This window comes from Thamnophis sirtalis, unplaced genomic scaffold (genome assembly GCF_051295495.1).
Source record: "Thamnophis sirtalis isolate CommonGarterSnake01/CBP01778 unplaced genomic scaffold, rThaSir2_p1.2 scaffold_2, whole genome shotgun sequence".
NCBI lineage: Eukaryota > Metazoa > Chordata > Lepidosauria > Squamata > Natricidae > Thamnophis > Thamnophis sirtalis.
Genome location: NW_028261382.1, coordinates 69,987,798 through 70,005,653, shown reverse-complemented (window position 1 = coordinate 70,005,653; position 17,856 = coordinate 69,987,798). Strand labels below are relative to the sequence as shown.

At 47.1% G+C, this 17,856-nt stretch overlaps 1 protein-coding gene across 2 annotated transcripts; it reads right to left on the bottom strand.

Moving 5' to 3' along the window:
* Nucleotides 1–783: 783 nt before the first annotated feature.
* On the bottom strand, nucleotides 784–17,601 carry TACR1 (tachykinin receptor 1). Of its 2 annotated transcripts, XM_014063564.2 has the most exons (5): nucleotides 17,121–17,598; nucleotides 7,964–8,158; nucleotides 2,880–3,030; nucleotides 1,895–2,091; nucleotides 784–1,552 (listed from the first exon to the last, which is right to left on the bottom strand). In XM_014063564.2, exons 1-5 carry the CDS (start codon nucleotides 17,501–17,503, stop codon nucleotides 1,261–1,263), a joined length of 1,218 nt encoding a protein of 405 aa, XP_013919039.2. In that variant the 5' UTR covers nucleotides 17,504–17,598; the 3' UTR covers nucleotides 784–1,260. The 2 variants fall into 2 exon arrangements, with proteins under 2 accessions (XP_013919039.2, XP_013919040.2); XM_014063565.2 differs by lacking the exon at nucleotides 7,964–8,158 and having other exon boundaries at nucleotides 17,121–17,601.
* Nucleotides 17,602–17,856: the final 255 nt, after the last annotated feature.

The following is a 17,856-nucleotide window of genomic DNA, read 5'->3' as shown; positions in this document are numbered from 1 at the left end:
GTCTCTCCTGTAGCCTCAAAATTTCTCCATAACTGGAAGAGATGGCTTGCTTGAGAAGCCGATGGCCCCCTTGTGATAGAGCATAAGACTCATGCTGAAACGGGCCTGCTGTATTTTCACCCACAATTGATTCTATCCTGTTAAATTATTTTATCCGATTTTTATTACCACATAGCTTTTCTAAAATGCTATTTGGTTCCATCTTATTAAGCCAGCATCTATTCATCTCTGTCACATGAGCTTGGTGCCAAAGCAGGCGCTGCATTACAATCACACATTCGTTTTGGTCCTTTGCCAGCTGCTCAAGCCGTGCGTGTTGCAAGGAGGCATCAGTCCTGATGCTTGCAGGTAGACAGTTGGCAGCCTCCCCTCCCCTCGGCTTTGCTAGTCATGGAATGCACAAACTTCAAGGAAGATTCAAACATGTTGTGGCCAATTCCCACAATCCTGTTGGAAATTCTAGAACATTCCAGATGATGCTTTGGGTGGATGACTGGACGGCTGCTATGCCTGAGTTAATCTTTTCCTATGAAAGAAGAAACATTTCTTGCTAACAGAAACCATACAGTCGAACCTTTCTTTGTGTGATTTTCGACATTGAATGAGTCTAATGTTTTCATCGAGGAGACTGAGCCCTAAGAAAATGTTGAATGGAGCCTTGAGCCATATCTTATGGTAAAGGCAGAGATCCTGAAACAGAATTAATTCACCTCACTAGAGGTAGTCAAGGACTTCCCTCTAAGCCCGGGAACAAACACTGATGAATGAATGGAAGAAAAGTGATCCTGGAAGTATACCAGTTACTCAAGGAAAGTAACTGAAAGTTCATTAATGGAACAAAATACTATTACAAATATTATAAATTCAAATGTTCTGTTGTAGAAATGGATTTTGAATTGAGTTCCAAGAAAAATTAAAGTTTAAACTCCAACTTCGTATATATTTCATTTACACCCCTCCAAAAAAACCTCAAACAAGTTTCTTTCATATCCACTGCTTCCACAATGGCAGCTTAATAGAGAGGAGATGGACAGATGACCCCTGCCTAGAGATCCTGGACAGAGGGAGGAGGAAAGGTTGGGTGGAAGGAAGGCACAGGATCCATGACCAGCGGAGAAGAACAACATCGGATGGAACCCCTTGGAAGGAGAAGGAAAGCCCATGGGGCAGCCACAGGAAAGGGTCCATTTGTTCTGGGATGGGGGGACTTCATTGGAGGGATGGAAGTGGTGTCACAGTGTGGCTAAATCATGTGTTTGCTCAGGGAAGCGTATTGGAATAGAAGCTCAGGCTCTCTGAGATGGTTTTGGTATCACTGAGAGAAGAGCCATTGGAGGTCAAGTCAAGGGAGGGCCGTCTGGGTTTGTTGCCATCCTCCGGTTCTTCCTCTGGGTTGCCAGTGACAGAAGAGACCGTCGTCTCCATCCGGCTGGTCTTGTAGAGGCTGTTCTGGACCTGCAGGTACCTGGCTGATTTCATTTCCAATCCTTCGTATTCACTGGCATGGATGAATGGGCACCACTGGAAAGCCCGCTTGAAGCCCACCCGGAACCTGAAAAGACAGAGCACATCAGCCACAGGAGGAGAGCCTGCCTGGAGGCTGCTGAAGCCTCCTCGGATGCCCTCATGCCTCCCCTCGGCTTCCAGGATCAGCTGGGTTTCCATCCAGCACGGGAAAGGCTGCGCTTCTCATGACCCCGGGGGCTGAAATAGTCCAAGGGTCTTTGTTGTATTACTATCTAATGGTCATTCCATGCTAAGAAAAGCTGAATTCTCTGGGCTGTTAAAAACATAGTCCATTTTGCATAAATTATGTTAATTTGTATGTTTTTACTGTAATTTACTTTACATTTATTCATATTCAAGGGAAGCTGCCATAAGAAGAAGGTCTTACCTGTCATTGAGACAACAGTAAATAATCGGGTTGTACATAGTGGAGCTCATGGCCAGCCACATGATGGCCAGGTAGACCTGCTGGATGTACTTCTCCAAGAACATATCATCCTCGAAGAGTTGCAGGAGGAAGAAGATGTGGTAAGGCAGCCAGCAAATGGCGAAGGTAAAAACCACCGTGATCATCATCTTGACCACCTGCCAGAGGAAGAGGAGAGCCACCCAGGTTAAGCACAGAGTCCGGTTGAGGAGACAAGTGGGGCTGCTCCTATGGAGGCCCCCAGGGCCCACAAAGCAGCATGGCCAGGCAAGGCCAGAGACACCTGCAGTGGCTTTTGCCTTCCCCTAATGCAGTGTTTCTCAATCTTGGTGACTTTAAGTCCTGTGGACTTCAACTCCCAGAATCCCCCAACCAGCAGAGCTGGGGAATTCTGGGAGTTAAAGTCCACAGGACTTAAAATCACCAAGGTTGAGAAACAGTGTCCTAATGGAAACAGCAGGCCAGCTGTAGGAAGATGCCCTGGGAGACATTGCATCCACTATCAGGGTTGTGATCCTTTGGATTCTTCCTTTCCCTCTTTGAAGAAGCCAAGAGCTCTCTCAGCGCATTCATGGCATCATGTTCATTTGGGAGAACAAGCTATGTTACAAAATGGGACCTGGAATATGCTAACTTTTAATACATGTAACTCAATGACATGCTGTAAAAAGGGAATGGCGAAGCAGCTGAGGTCTGTGGGATGTCGCTCAGCCACAATTCCCAGCACCCATCATCCTTAGCCCTGCTTTCTGGCATTGGTGGTGCTATCTCGAGGGCTTCCCCATTCTTGAAATAAACCAACCTCAAATGACTCCGAGTGGTTGGCAAGAGATCCTGGCTGCCTGTTTCTACCTCCGTCTATTCACTTACCCTTTGGACCCCGACCTGAACTGCCTTCTTTGACAGGGCTTTCCTTTCTGGTTGAGCTTCTTCTGACAGAGCTTACCTTGCGCTTGGCAGACACCTGTTCATGGTAGCGGTCTGAAGAGTCCCCTGGTATCGCACTAGCCCACAGGGTAATGCCCACCGTAATATAGGCATAGGCTATCATTATGAGTGGCAAGACATAGGCTAGGATAGTGATGCAGACCTGATACCTGGAATAAACGAGACACAAGTCTGAACATTCTTTCCATTTTATTCCTGATGCAAATCTGGCTGCTAGTTGGAACATCACTGCAATCTCCTGACAAATGTATGATGGTGTAGTTTGGGCTGCTTATTAGAGGAAGAGACAAAACCTTCAGGCTGATGATGGATGTACTGGACAACTATAGTAGCCCACATCTAATGCTTTTAGCTCCCCCACATACAGACTACAGACCATCAGCTCTTAACAGTCACCCAGAGAGATTTTCCCCACAATGACCTGTAGCCCACCTGATCACAGATCATAGAATTAGAAAGAAAATTCCTTATCTTACCCCACTCCTCAAATGAAGTAGTATGTGCAATGTCCTTTCCATAGAAGAACTACCTCGGCTGCAGAGGGTGTGGCAAGGAACAGCTGCACACGCACACCCCAGTGCTCTCCCTTCCACCTGCCCCAAAGTCTCCGTCCAAGCCAAGCCCTTCTCTCTCGCCTCCTGTCTGGCTGATTGGCAAAAGCCCCTTAGGTGGGTTTCATCCCAAAGACTTGCCATATAAATCCAATAAACAACAACAAACAATTTCCTCCGATGGCTCAGAGCTCCCCCCCCCCCCCGAGCAGCCGGGGGATTTGATGAGTGACCTGAGCAGGCCCAACCCTCAGCTCTGTTACTGAGGAGTATGAACCTCCCTAGTGTGTGTCTCACAATAAAGTCTTGGAGCTGAAGCTCCTGGCTCTTTCTCTTGGGCCAGGAGCGATTCAGTTGCTATGCGGGAGACATGAAGGAGAGCTGTACATTTTCCCAGAGAGGCAGCATTTACTCCTCCTCACCTGCAACCTTCAGCTCTTTCGAGATGGCAAATGCTGAAATAGGAGATATCACACCAAGAATAAACACTGGCGTTACACCAGGTTCATTTTTCAATTTGCTGCGGCAACAAAAGATGCCAGAAGTTTATCCAGGGCCAATCCGCTTGATGAGAAGTTATTCTGGCCTCGGGAGGTGGAGGGGGCCACAGGACTGGAAGTGACCTGAATGGCAGCCAAGGCAACAACTGCCCAAATTCGGTCTGAATGTAGCTCCATTACTTGGAGGCCAAGATTCACCCAGGAAAGAAAGAGACTGTTTTGTAGAACGCGTAAGGCGCCTCCCTTTCCATCACTGAGAAGTGATGACAGAAATACCAAATAAAAGAAACAATGGCATAATCAAATTGTCATTCTGGAAGAGGCTGCAAAGATAATCTAATCCAACTCGCTGCAGATAGGTAGGAAAACTAATTAGAAGTGGCTGCCCAGCCTCTTTTTAGATGGCTAACCTACAATCTCTGGAGGTAGTATAGATCTCAATAGAACTCTTTCCTTCTACTTAAGTGAAATCTAGGCAGTTGCAACTCATGCAGATTATTTGCAGTTCTGGAGTCTGCAGCAATGGAAATAATTCATATCACCCTCTCTCTATTTTTATATATGCAAACTCTGATATCCTTTCTCCTGTATTTTTTCTCCAGACTGAATGCCTTTCAGCCTTTCTGCAGCCGAGAGTCATTCACTCAATTCTTTGTTTCATTTAGGCAATTTTCAGCACCTTCTCTAGAACCCAGAAAGAGTATATTATATAACACTTATTTAATTATTCATTGAGTTTGCATTGTCTGACCCTCATCTGACACCACAAATAAAAAAACATTTTAAAACATGCAATAAGAAAAAGGAACAAGGAATAAAAAGGTAGCGAAACACTAGAAACCAACCTAATGGGGACACGTAAAAAGAGTTTCAGGGGCAAAGCTTACATTCTGTTGAACTGGGGCAAAGGACCAGGGATCTCTGGTGTGGCCTTCACAATTCTGGGGCTTGAAAATCGAAGATGTGTGGAGGCTGCCAGATGTGTGGAGAACCCCAGGAATATTATTATTAAGAGTAAAAGGCAGGTAGGAGTCTCTTGCGTGCATGATATAAATATTTATGTGCTGATAATTGCAAAGTTCCTTCCATTGGGAACTCTCATCCATCACTTTGCTTCTCAACAGAAAAAAATAAGGGGCTTTAAGCCACTCTCTCCTTTGGAGGCTGGGGGAGCACAAGGGGAAAACACCCAGGGTGTGTGTGTGTGTGTGTGTGTGTGTGTGTGTGTGTGTGTGTGTGTGTGTGTCAAATGCCCTGCAGTGCTGTTGGTGCAGCAGCTTCTGCAGGGGGCCAGGAGGCTCTCAGCTACAGGAAGTTATCCTGGTATGTCGGCTAAACGTTGATATGTGGCTGCAACAGCTGTCTGACCCCCCCTGGGCAGCCAGCATTGGATAAAAATGTTACAGAGGATTTTCTTCCCAGCCATATTGCCATGCGCACATGTGTCACCTGCAAGTATTGAGTTATAGCTAAACGCAGGCCTTGTTGCTGGTGTCATGCGCTGATGTTCCCCAAAAGGAAAACTCACTGTACATATGTTGTCTGCATTGCATTTTCAAGGTCTCTATTGATCAGGATGGGCAGAGAAACACATTGCTCTGCAGCTGCTTCATCTGCATTTCAAATGCATTACACAGGTGCCACATGCATTTTTACCACATTGTTCTGTGGTTTTCCTTTTCTGGCTCTCAACCTTTTCAAACCTTTTCCTGCTTTGGTCAAAGCTCCCTCTCCTGTTAATGCAAGGGACTCTTTCCTGAGCTGGAGATCCGATAGAAAGAGAGAGAGAGGGAAAGGACTGGTGGGGAGCAGGGAAGAGTTCAGAAGAAAGTCCAGAAGGTTGGAAATAGAGAGGAAGAGGAAGCAATTTCATTTTATGAGGTTGAGAAATTCCAGAAGCAAGGTCCCAGATACTGGTAATATTTTTTGCCATAGTTTCTAGAAAGAATTAGAGAGAACTAATTGTTTTATTTACAACTATATGACTCACTGAAGTCATGCAGCTCATCAAATTGTTCTGCAGGAATCAATTTGCCCACTTTTCATGTTCTTGGAGCCCTCACGGCAAAGAGTCCCTAAACTCCAGGCCGAGATTTTTAAAAAGGGTGAAAAAAGTTTAAAACATTGAAAGAACAAATATTGGTAGTCCTTGACTTACAACCGCTCATTTACTGACCGTTTAAAGTTATAATGGCACTGAAAAAAGTGACTTAGGGCTGTTTCTCAGACTTATCTTCGCTGTGGCATCTCCATGGTCACGTGATTAAAATTCAGATGTTTGGCAGCTGACTCATATTTATGACGGTTGTAGTGTCCTGGGGTCACGTGATTCCCTTTTGTGAACTTCTGACAAGAGAAGTCAACAGATTCCCTTAACAACCATGTCACTAACTTAACAATTGCAATGATTCGCTTAAAGACTGTGACAAGAAAGGTCATAAAATGGAGCAAAATTCACTTAACTGCCTCATTTAGCAACATAAATTTTGGGCTAATTTGTGATCGTAAGTTGAGGACTACTTACGTAACATGCTGTACAAATAAGTTCATGAGTTTGCAGAGGGAGACCTCAACACACAGCCCTTCAATATACCGAACCACATTCCTTCATTTTGGTCTTTTTGAAACCTCCTACAAATCTCCCACAGACACTCAAGCCTCATTTAGGACTCAACCCTGTCACTGCTCAGCCTTTACATCAAGGTGTTTTTGAGCAGGTTTCAAAAAGTCCACCCTGGAAGGACTCTGCGTTTTACAGCATTTTGTACAGTCCATTCCTCCACTGTGATTGTCCCCGTTCCCCTTCTACGTCTAGCTCTCTAAAGAGCTCTCCATCCACAAGGACATTTGTCCTCTGAGCCCATCAGAGAATTCCTGACAGTTGTCTATTCAACAGGAGAAATGTGCAGATTCCAATTGCAGCTGACTAGATTTCATTCCAGGGATTGGCCCTCCTACTTCCAACTCCTGCATAAATTAAAGGAGATATGGGGAACATGAGACCAGACTGAGCTTGTGTGGCGCTTTCCCTTTTTTTATCAGGCCGGCTTTCAAGGCTGCTTGAGTGAGAAGCTTCCAGGGCCAGAGGCAGATACGTTCTTCACTGCTCCATGGTTTCTCATTTCAGTGGAATGTCAAAATTCAATTTATTTTCTTTGGCATTTTTCATATTGTGATTACTTTATATTCGTAAGAAAGCCATTTGACACAGGAAAGATATATACCAGAACAGAAAAGAATTGCTTAGAGGCAACTTAATAAAAAGGATGTTAACAGAACAAAATAAGAAAGGATCAAAATGGATAGCAAATGTCTCAACAAAGTTGTAATATCTAGGATTTTGAATATCATAAACTGTCTGGGTTAGAAGGAACCTTGGAGATCACCTGGGTGTGGATCCACCTTGCCTACCAGAAGCACCAATTACTTCAGCCTTCCTAGCAACAGAGGGTCAGAAGAGCTTGGTTAACCCCCCCCCCACACACACACATGCACACAAGTAAAAGAGAGTCCATCACCTCCCTGGCAATCTGGCAAACCACTGTGTGTTGCTTTTTGCACAACCACCCCAGTTCTTCAACTGTAAATTCATTATAGCTCTCAATTGTTTGAGCTTTGTTTCCATTTAATTCCTTTCTAAATTATAAATATAATTACCATGATGCAGGCAGCTAGATGTTTGATTAATCTATCAATCAATGGAAAAGAAAAATAAACAGAAACCTCTGTAATAAAACAATAATTCCTCAGTTTTGTGATGTTTAACTGCCTGAGGGTATTTTCTTGGCCAAATATGGTATTTGAAGATGGGAGGGTGACTATCCCCTTGTCTACTGCAATGAAGGAAATGCAGCCAAGACCTCATCCAACCCATGGAGCAACATTCGGATGCTGTACAGGGAGGCCAGAAAATCAGAAGGGGGTGAAACCTGAGAGTCTGGCTCCTCTGGAATCATGAGCGCATTCTTGGAAGAGAAATGCCTAGCCCTCTCTTTCTACCTCCAGCAACAACAACAGCAAGGCCAACTCACGTTATTGCAGAGACCTGGGTCTGATTTTGTGGCCAATCGATAAAGCACATCACTCGCCCAGACATCTCTTCAGTGGTGGAATAGTATCCTTGAGGGAATGAGAGCAGCGAAGCCAAGAGCCATATAACACAGATGACAACCTTGGTGGCTGCAGCTGATAGCCTTGGTTGCAGAGGATGGATAATGGCCATGTATCTTTAAAAAAGAGGGGGGGAGAGAGGGGGGGAGGGAAGGAGAGAGATTTAAAATGTAGCAAGAAAATATTAAGCAAAGAGAGAAGTTTGCATCCACCTGCAGCCACGTGTCTCCTCTTTAAAGGTGCAGGGAGAGCTTCTTCATCCTCTGCTGCCAGTTGAAATCCCTGGACGCCCAGCCCACCTCCCCTCCGCTGCTTTGCCCTGCTCCCTTCCCATCTGCAACTGGCAGGAAGCCACCTGCCCTAAGCCTCATGGAGCCCACAGTGTGCCCTTACCCAGAGAGCGTCTGGGCTGCCATACAGTTTGGATTGAGATTGATGGTTTTGGGGGCTACCATTCCAGTCCCACCCAACCTCATTCCCAATATGAAAAGCCTCCTACAATTATGCACAACACCACAAATGCTCTTTGTTCTGCAGTTTCTCTCCTATTGTTCACTGATTTATTATTTTTTAATCCTTGAAGTAAGGGTCAGCCAGCTGATTATTCAACCTATAGATTACTAGGTGGCGGCTGAGAGACATATCTGTGAGATGCCATCTAGCGGCTGTCAGGATTTTCATAGCCAGAGAATAAGCGCTGTAGTAGAATTGAAGTATGAGAAAAGGGTTCAGCCACCCTAGGGTCCATTACCCTAGGATATTAGGGGAGCAGAGGAGGTGAGGGGCTGGGGCCGATGGGAGCAATGGGCAACGGGAACTGGGTAAGTTAGAGAAAGATCAAAGGTCCTTTCAATTGTATTTCCCAGTTAAGTGTGCTAAGCAGGGACTGTTAGCTAATTTCAGAGCTATCCAATTCTAGGTTGAACAAGACTGACAAGACTGACCAATCCATTTGCTCTTATATCTCTGCCTTTTATTTTGACTTCCAAAGTGAAAAACTGGATAGTTGCCTCTGTTAAATTTCATCCTGTCACTTGTAGCCCTTTCCAGCTCGTGGCCCAGGGGTCACACATGCGGCCCTGGATAGCTAATAATGTGGCCCCACAAGATCATAAACTATTAACATTATTCCATGATTAATATACATTCACTGTATGTTTACAGCCCAAGACCCTTCCTCTTCACCGCTCTAATCTATCAACAACATTTCGGATATTATTTCTGTCTTCTCAGCTACAAGGCCATCTATTGTGTGTAGAGATGAGACCATCTTCCTTCCACCCTTCATTCAAGGCACTGCTCTAAATACTGACTAGTAGAACAACAGGAGCTGATTTCTGGGCAATCCATCTGACTTTCTTCCAATTTGACAAGACACCATAGATAAGCATTCTGATGCAGTTTCTGAGCTATCTGGGAAGCCTCTGGTGGCTAACAAATTTTTTAACAAACTCAAGGTCTTACACTTAGGTAAGATGGTCCCACCAGTTTTTGCCTGCAGGCAAATTGTATTTCTTGCAGATCTTCCAAAGCACCATTGTTGCTACTAGTATTATTACATTTTTTAAAATATACTTAATTTGTCTCATTCAACACTAAACATATAAAACAGACTACAAGGTTTGGAAGGGACCTTGGATGTCTTCTAGTTCAACCCTCTGTTCAAGCAGAAGACGTTATGCCATTCTAGACAAATAGCTGCCCAGGACCTTCTTGAAAACCTCCAGTGGTGCCGCCCCCCCCCCCCCCCCAATTCCAGGAGGCAAGCTGTTTCACTGATTATTTGTTCTAATTGACAGGAAAATAGTCCTTAGTTGTAGGTTGGTTCTTTTATATGTACTTCTTGCCCTGCCCTCAAGTGCTTTGGAAAATAAGTTGACCCCGTTCTCTCAGTGACAGTCCCTCAAATATTGGAAGGTGGCTCTCATTCAACCCTAGTCCTTCTCTTTCCTAGACCAGAGATCCTAGTTTCCTTATCTGTTCATTGTACACTTTAGCCCCCATATTTCTAATCATCTTTATTGCTCTTCTTTGTACACTTTTTAGAAAGATTCTTTGAACCACAAATGCTGCAGAGATATTTAGAACAAAGAATAATGACTTTGTGGAATGAGATGCAATTGTTTGAAAGTTCCCAATTAAAATTTTAAGGAAAAGTTTTGTTTTTAAGAATGAATCGAGGATCAGAGATAATGACCGCAGTGGTTTATGATAGATTAGAAGCCATTGTGGAATTTCTGTGAGTTAAATGCAATAATAGATTGTTACCACAGGGTAGCTGTTAGCGGTTCCTTTTTACAGTAGACAGATGCTGGGTCAAATTTGTTGGGTTAAACTGACTTGTGGACCTGTTTTGCAAGGGGACAGAAGCTATTATTGCTGAAATACATTTATCAGTATTCAACTGAATTTTAATTTTAATTTTATAATAAACTTATATGCTGCCCAATCCCGAAGGACTCCGGACGGCTTACATAAAAGACAATTTAAAAAGTACTAAAAAGTTTAAAAATAAAGAAAACAAAGCAGGTTAAAACACAACACACTCAACCATAGTGGGGCTGGACCTCATTCAAGACTGAGGGAGACATTCAATATGTGTGGGGGTTTTTAATGCACATTTTTTCTTTCCTTGTTTAGTTTTAAAATGTTAGGAGACACTTCCTAACAGTGAGGGCAATTAACCAATGGAACAGAAATCACCTTCAGAAGTGCTCCATCCTGGAGGTTTTCAAGAAAAGACTGGACAGCCACCTATCTAAAATGGTATCGGGTCTCCTGCTCCAAGGGTCCTTTCCAGCTCTCTCCTGATTCTGATTCTTCCAGGGGTTGGGTCAAAGGGTTGGTTATCACCTATAAAGCTCTACATGGCTTGGGGCCAGGCTACCTATGGAACAGTGACGTGCAGTCACTAGAGGCAGGGGAGGTGGGGCCTCACCAGTCTCCTAAGAAAAAGGAAACAATTTTTAAAATAATTAAAAAGGCCAAGGTAGTTGCTCCCAGACTCTAAGTCACAGTGACTCTGAGTCTACTTAGTGCAGTTAGTAGGAGGAGGCTAGAGAACTATGGGCCTCCTTTGCATAAGGAATTTTTCGCCTTTTAAGAGTTAACCAAGGGTTAAAAAGCAAAAAATTCTGTATGCAAATGAGGCACATGATTCTCCCGCCTCCTCCTGCAGAGGGCACTTTGTTTAGAGGCTATTTTAAAACATTTAAGCAGAGTCATCCACGTGGTGACTCTAGCAGCAACTAGCCTAGCCTGGCTCGCCCTGGCTAGACCAAATCTAGCATTTTTGACGCAGCTGGAAGGTATGTGGGTCAGAGGGAGGGGGCAGGGGGGAGGAATTCAATTTATTTGTAATGTAAGTAATTGTAATTTGTTTTTATTATGTGTATGTGCGTGTGTGTGTGTGTGGCTTTTTTTTTTAGCCGCCTCTGCTGGCGCGCGAGCTGGCACATCTATTTTTATTTTTCATTTTTTATTTTTTTTATTTTTTTATTTTTTAAAGCCATGCCGCCTCGGCGCGCCATAGAGCGAAACATGTCCTGGTTTGTGGCCGGGCGGCATGCACTTTGAAGTGCAAGCGTGCTGCCCGGCCACAAACCAGGACATGTTTCACTGAATGGCGGCCGAGCTCTGCCGGAACTCTAAAGTGCCGGCATGCCTTTAAAGTGCCGGGTTGCCTTCCACGCCAGCCGGCCCAGAAGGCAAGCCGGCACTTTAGAGCTCAGCCGCCATTCAGCGAAACATGTTTCGCTGAATGGTGGCCGAGCCCTGCCAGCACTCTAAAGTGCTGGCATGCCTTCCGGGCCGGCCGTACATTCAGCGCTCGCATGCAGTGCTCGCATGCCCACCGGATGGCGCCGGGGAGGAGAGGAACTGCGCGGGTCCCACCGCTGATGGTACGGGCGAGGGTTGGCCAGCTGGGGATGGTTGCTACCGAGGCCTCCAGCCTTGCAATCCTGGGCGGGGAAGGCGAAGGTTCGCTCCGGAGCTGCAGAAGACCATTGCACCAGGAGGCCTCCGCCCCGGGGATCCCCTCCTCCCCCCATTCGGATTACCCCCGAACCCAAAGGAGCCTGGGCGCAGGAGTGCAGGCCAGGGAAGATGGGGTTTGGGGGCGTGGAGGAGGAAGGGGCGATCTCCCCTTCCGTTCATCTGTCCCACTGCAGAGCTCCTCCCGGGGGAGGCGGTGAGTGCACTGATCCCCATTTGCAAGACCAGCCCACTGCCTTCTTGTCCCGTTGGGAAGGGGAGGTGGGAGACAAGAAGGGGGCAGGCTGGCCTTGCCGCTTGCATTTCCCCTATTCCCCCCTCCCAATATAGGTGCAAGGCTTCAGAAAGGAAAGGATATTTTTAATAATTTTCTTTGTCTGAATATGATTTCCCATTGAGGAAAAGGGGAATTTTAATTCCCCACCAGTAAAAAAAATGTTTAGTGAAGGGCCCTTGTGTGATATCTGTGTGTGTGTGTGTGTGTGTGTGTGTGTGTGTGTGTGTGACATCAGTGCCTCACCAGCCATAAACCTCACCGCACGTCACTGCTATGGAAGCACCTTTGTCCTTAGCCCATTCCACCTGGTCAGGTAGGGAAGGCATGAGACAGAGCCGTCAGTCAAAGAATTTCAACTGGGGGAGGGGTCTGGGAAGAGGGCATTCCCTGTCGCTGCCCCCACATTGTGGAACATCCACTCCCCAGAGGTGAGGGGAGCCCCCAATTGCCTGGTCTTCCACAAAGGTGGAACCTGCCTCTGCAGTGTTGCTTTGGGCAGGGGCACAGAAGACCATGCAAAAGTGGGGCTACTTGTGAATAAAGGCATTATTCATAACCCCTTGTTGAAAATGGTTAATTGCAAATATATTTTGCAAGGAAGTAACCAAAAATATTTGTTCATAAGATATATGATGCCAGTAGACTGAGCGTCATGGTATGATTTCAGTGGTTCATGTTGCATAGGAGGCTGTTTGCTCAATTGGCTGTAAAGGAAGAATTAAAAGCAGAGAAGAGTTTGGGTGTGTGTGTGTGTGGATGACATGCTTCCCCTCCCTTCCCATGAGGTCTACTCAGAAGGAACCCCGTGGTGATCAATGGCATTCATTGGCACATAAGGATGTGGATGAAACCTGGTCTTTCCTGTATGTGATCTTTTAGAGAAATTATTTGTTTGTTTACTGGACATATATGCCAGCTATCTCATATAATGATTCTAGGAGGCTCACACTTATAAAAAAGAATTAAAGTTAAAAATACAGGTAGTTCTCAGCTTACAAACACCTAGCCTAGAACCCTCACCTTGCAACTGATTTGGAGCTGTAGAGATGATGAATGAAAGACGTGACCAGATTTAGAAACTTATTTCACTTATTTCCCCTGTCCTGTTTTTTTATAATTCTTTGCCTGACTAGTATCTCTGAAGAAGATATTTCTCCAAGAAGGAGAGTGCAAAAGTTGGCTTGAAACTCAACATTAAGAAATCTAACATCATGACATCCAGCCTCTCAATTTCTGACAAATAGATGGGGAAGAAATGGAGGTAGTGACAGATTTGATTTTCCTGGGCTCCAAAATCACCGCAGATGGGAACTGCAGCCAAGAAATTAAAAGACGCCTGCTCCTGGGGAGGAAAGCTATGGCAAATCTAGACAGCATACTAAAAAGCAGAGACATCACCCTGCCAACAAAAGTGCGTATAGTCAAGGCCATGGTTCCTCCAGTTGCAATGGATGGCTGTGAAAGTTGGACCATGGGAAAAGCTGAGTACCAAAGAATTGAAGCCTTTGAACTCTGTTGCTGGAGAAGACTCCCGTGAGTCCCTTGCAAGGCGATTAAAGTGGTCAGTCCTAGAGAAGATCAACCTGGACTACTTTTTAGAAGGCCAGACCCTGAATATGAAACTCAAATACTTTGGCTTCCAGGGAGGAAGGACTCCCTGGAGAAGAGCCTAATGCTGGGAAAAAACTGAGGGAAAAAGAAGAAAGGAACAACAGAGAATGAGGTGGCTGGATGGAATGATGGAAGCAGTAGGTGTGAGCTTAAATGTACTCCAGAGGATGGTAGAGGACAGGAGGGCCTGGAGGAAAGTTGTCCATGGGGTCATGATGGGTCGGACACGACTATGCAACTAACAACATCATTTCTGGAGAATTCAAAGGAATGTACAAATGGCATGAAAAGGGAATAAAAGTATCCCCATGATTAATTTCATACTGTACAGGCAGAAAAAGGGGCTATTTCCCCCCCCAGAGTGGATACTTTCTATGCCATTTGGTTTCTTCCTGCATAATATGAGTAATATACTCCTTGTGTTGGTCCTGAGGCAATTACTCTCCCCCTCAACTGCAGCCCTGTCCAGCACAAAGCTTGGGCATTAGAGAGCCGTGTCTTTCCAGCTGTTATTTCAATTAACTTATTGGTTTTATTGCTATGTTTTTAACCTGGCCTCTCCCTCTCCCAGTGCTGAAGCTGCTTCAGTTGATGCAGTTACTCCAAGGTGGTGTAGCATCTTTCCATCATGCTGACTGATCAATAGTTCAAAATGCTGATACTTGAACGAATGGAATGTTGGTGTGTATTCAAATGCATAAGAAATATTCTGCACTTAAATCATCTCACTTGAGCAACAAAAAACACTGTAATCGGCTTCTCAATGGCCTACAATTTGCATTTTGCCCATTTATTTAATAAATTTTGCTTTTGACTTCATCCACTCTGCTTTTCTTAGCTGTGGAAAGATGAGGACCCAGCACCTAATGTGTGAAAACCCACTCTTAACTTCTCAAATTCTCCAGACTCAAAGTAATTGCTGTTGAAAATCCCAAGGATTAGGATTTTAAGTTTCAAAAGCAAATGCCCAACAAAATAAAACAAAAATAAAACAGAGAATTAGAATTAGAATTTATTAGGTTAGAGGACACATTTTGCATTATTCCAAACCCCTAAAGACTTGTAGCATATGCAGAAGGGGAGCCTTCTAAATGTTGGGCACTAAGAGTCCACGGATGGCAGAAACTCACCCTCCTTGCATGAAATGAAAAGCGTTCATTACAGCAGAGCAATAACAGCCAACAGATGAAAAACTGCAGCTCTGACATCCAAATTAGTGGTGGATGAAGCGTACAGGGAGTTCCCTGCCACCCCCGGCCTTCTAACTGGAATGTACCAGCATGTTCCAGGTGATATCAGCACATATTTAAAAAATGCAAGAAGCAATCATCCAGACATTCATTTTTCCTAGAGGAAAGCCCCATGCCTCCCCCTCCCCTAGCCGCCGCCTTACTTTTTATGGTAGGAATGTTTCAAGGCAGTCAAGAGGGAAGTAAAACGTTTTCTAGTTTTGCTGTGGTAAAAGGCAGATGTTTCCTGCACTGCTACCATTCTACAATAATGAAAGCTTTTCACTTCATGTAACGATAGTGGGTTTCAGAACACACATACAAAAAACCCTCCATGAAACTCTTCTCTGAAAAATACTGAAAAATGGGGGGGGGTTGTTATTAAAATCCTTTGAAAACCACAAAAAGCTTTACTCCTGACAAAAAGGCATGGATAGATATCCTCAGTTTTAAAAGCAATGTTTACAAACTATGTGGAGCAAATATCTCCCCCCACCCCCACGAAGGAGGGCAGAGAACCTTTTTTTATTAAACCAGCTGATCTCCAAGACCCTGCTGGCCATCACTGGTGCAAGGAGGCTCCCTACCTGCCTTCCTAGCTCATGTCCCGCAAAGCACATTCACAAGCCCCTCATCCCACCACGGGCAGCAAAGGGCATTTGCAGTGGGGTAGCCATGAAGGAGGAGAACCAGTTGACTTTGCTCCCTCCATGGGCCACCAGCTTGCCCATGGGAATAAAGTCTGAGGATGGGCATGCAGGACAATTTTCAAATTCATACAGAAATAAACCAGCCTTCTTCCTGGGTGGCCCCCCAGGCAAAGGAGAGGGGTAGTAGCTCACTTTGCCAGCCTCCATCAAACCTCATCAAACAGTTGGGAGCCGTTTGTCAGATCCATCCTGGACCCAAAAGGTTCCCCAAGCTCCACAAGAGACATTGGTGGCCGCAGCCCAACCAAGCTCCCAGGGAGCTGTTGTGGGGAGAACAGCCTGGAGGAGGAGGGGGAACAGCAGGGATCCCACTTGGGGCTCCAGGCAGGACTGAGGTGGAAGCATTAGCATCTCCCGTGCAGCTTTCTTTTGTTTCTGTGACTTCGCACCTCTGGTAAAGCCAGAGTGCCCGTTTAGGGCATTTTGCCAAAGCAGGAAAGAGATGAATTCTGAAACAGGGTTTGACAATTCGCCGGGATTTCTGCGGAAACCTGCACAGGCCTTAGATGCGTCTCTGGTCTTCGCTCCAATTCGGTAAAAAAAGGGGGGGGCGGGGGACTTATTCTGATGTAAGAAGTGAAAATGCACCGAATCTGAGCAAGTTTCTGCCTCTCAGCCAAGCCGCCTCCCGAGATTGTCGGGAGAACCGCATTGTTTTCGCTTCTGCAGCGCGCTTGATGTGCGAAGTCCGGCAGGCATTTGAACATGCCGAGGCTCCGGCAATTGAGCAGAGAGCGCGGAAGGACCGGCCCGCCTCGTTCTCTAGTAGCCCCTGTGGAGCCCCAATTGGGAAAGGGAGTCTGGGAGGGGCCACAGAGCAGGTGGGGGGCTTTCCCAAGGGACCCAGGCAAGAGCAGCGGAGGCCCCTTCCCCGGGGGAAGACTTCAGCGCACTGAGGACAGGCAGCCGCCGGGGCTCCATCAGTGTCCGTGTGAGTCCCGGCTATTAATCACCGGCGCCGCCCGCCCCTCCTTTAGAAGCGGGCGGTGGGCAAAAGCCGGGCGGGGGTAAAGGGCGGAACTTTCTGCTCCTGGACGGGCAACATCAATTGCCGCGGCAAAGCCTGGAGCCGCCGCCTTCCCGCGGGCGTCCGGCTGCCTTGCCGTCTCCCTCCAGCGAGCCTCGCCCAACTGCGGCCGGCCGGGGCAGAAGGAGCGTAACCCGCCCCGCCGCGCTCCCCTCCCGCTCCTCCCGCCCGAAGAGTCGCGCCGAGGCCGCGCGGGAGCTGGTGCCGGGACGCGCGGCGGCATCTCACCTATCGGCGGCGATGGCCGTCATGGAGTAGATGCTGGCGAGGACGGCGGTCACCGGGAAGAAGTTATGGAAGCGACAGTAGGCTCGCCCGTAGTACCAGTCGTTGTGCACGGCGTAGGTGAAGTTGACCAGCGTGTTGAAGGCGGCCATGGCGGCCTCGGCGAAGGCCAGGTTGACCAGGAAATAGTTGGTGACGGTGCGCATCCGCCGGTGGGCCAGCACCACCCACATCACCACCAGGTTGCCCACCACCGACACCAGCACCACCAGCGCGTAGGCCGCCGACCACAGCGCGATCTGCCAGCCCGTCTGAACGAAGGGGTTGGTCGCCGAGCCGTTGGCCGCCGAGCCGTTGGCCGCCGCCGCCACCGTGCTCGCCTCCATGCCCGCTGCCCCACCGGCAGCAGAGCCGGGTCGCCGCGCAACACCTCCCGCGCCCCTCGCGCTTTAAGCCGCCTTCCCTCTGGCCGCCTGTTGAGCCTCCGCCGCCCGGAGCGCCTGCCTGCCTTGCGCCAGCCCGGCGGCTTCTTATAGCCCGGCGGCGGCGGCGCGTCAAGGAAGGTGGGCAGTGACGGCTGGCAGTTCCCCGACGCGCCTTCTGACCAGCCCCGCCTGCCGCCTCGTGGGGAGTCGGAAGGGCCGGGCCCGCCACCCAGTCCCTGGGGCGCTCGGCGTGGAGCGAAGGCGGTCCGGTCCCGGCCTCCAGCCGCCTCTCCTGCGCTGCTCGGGTCGGCGGC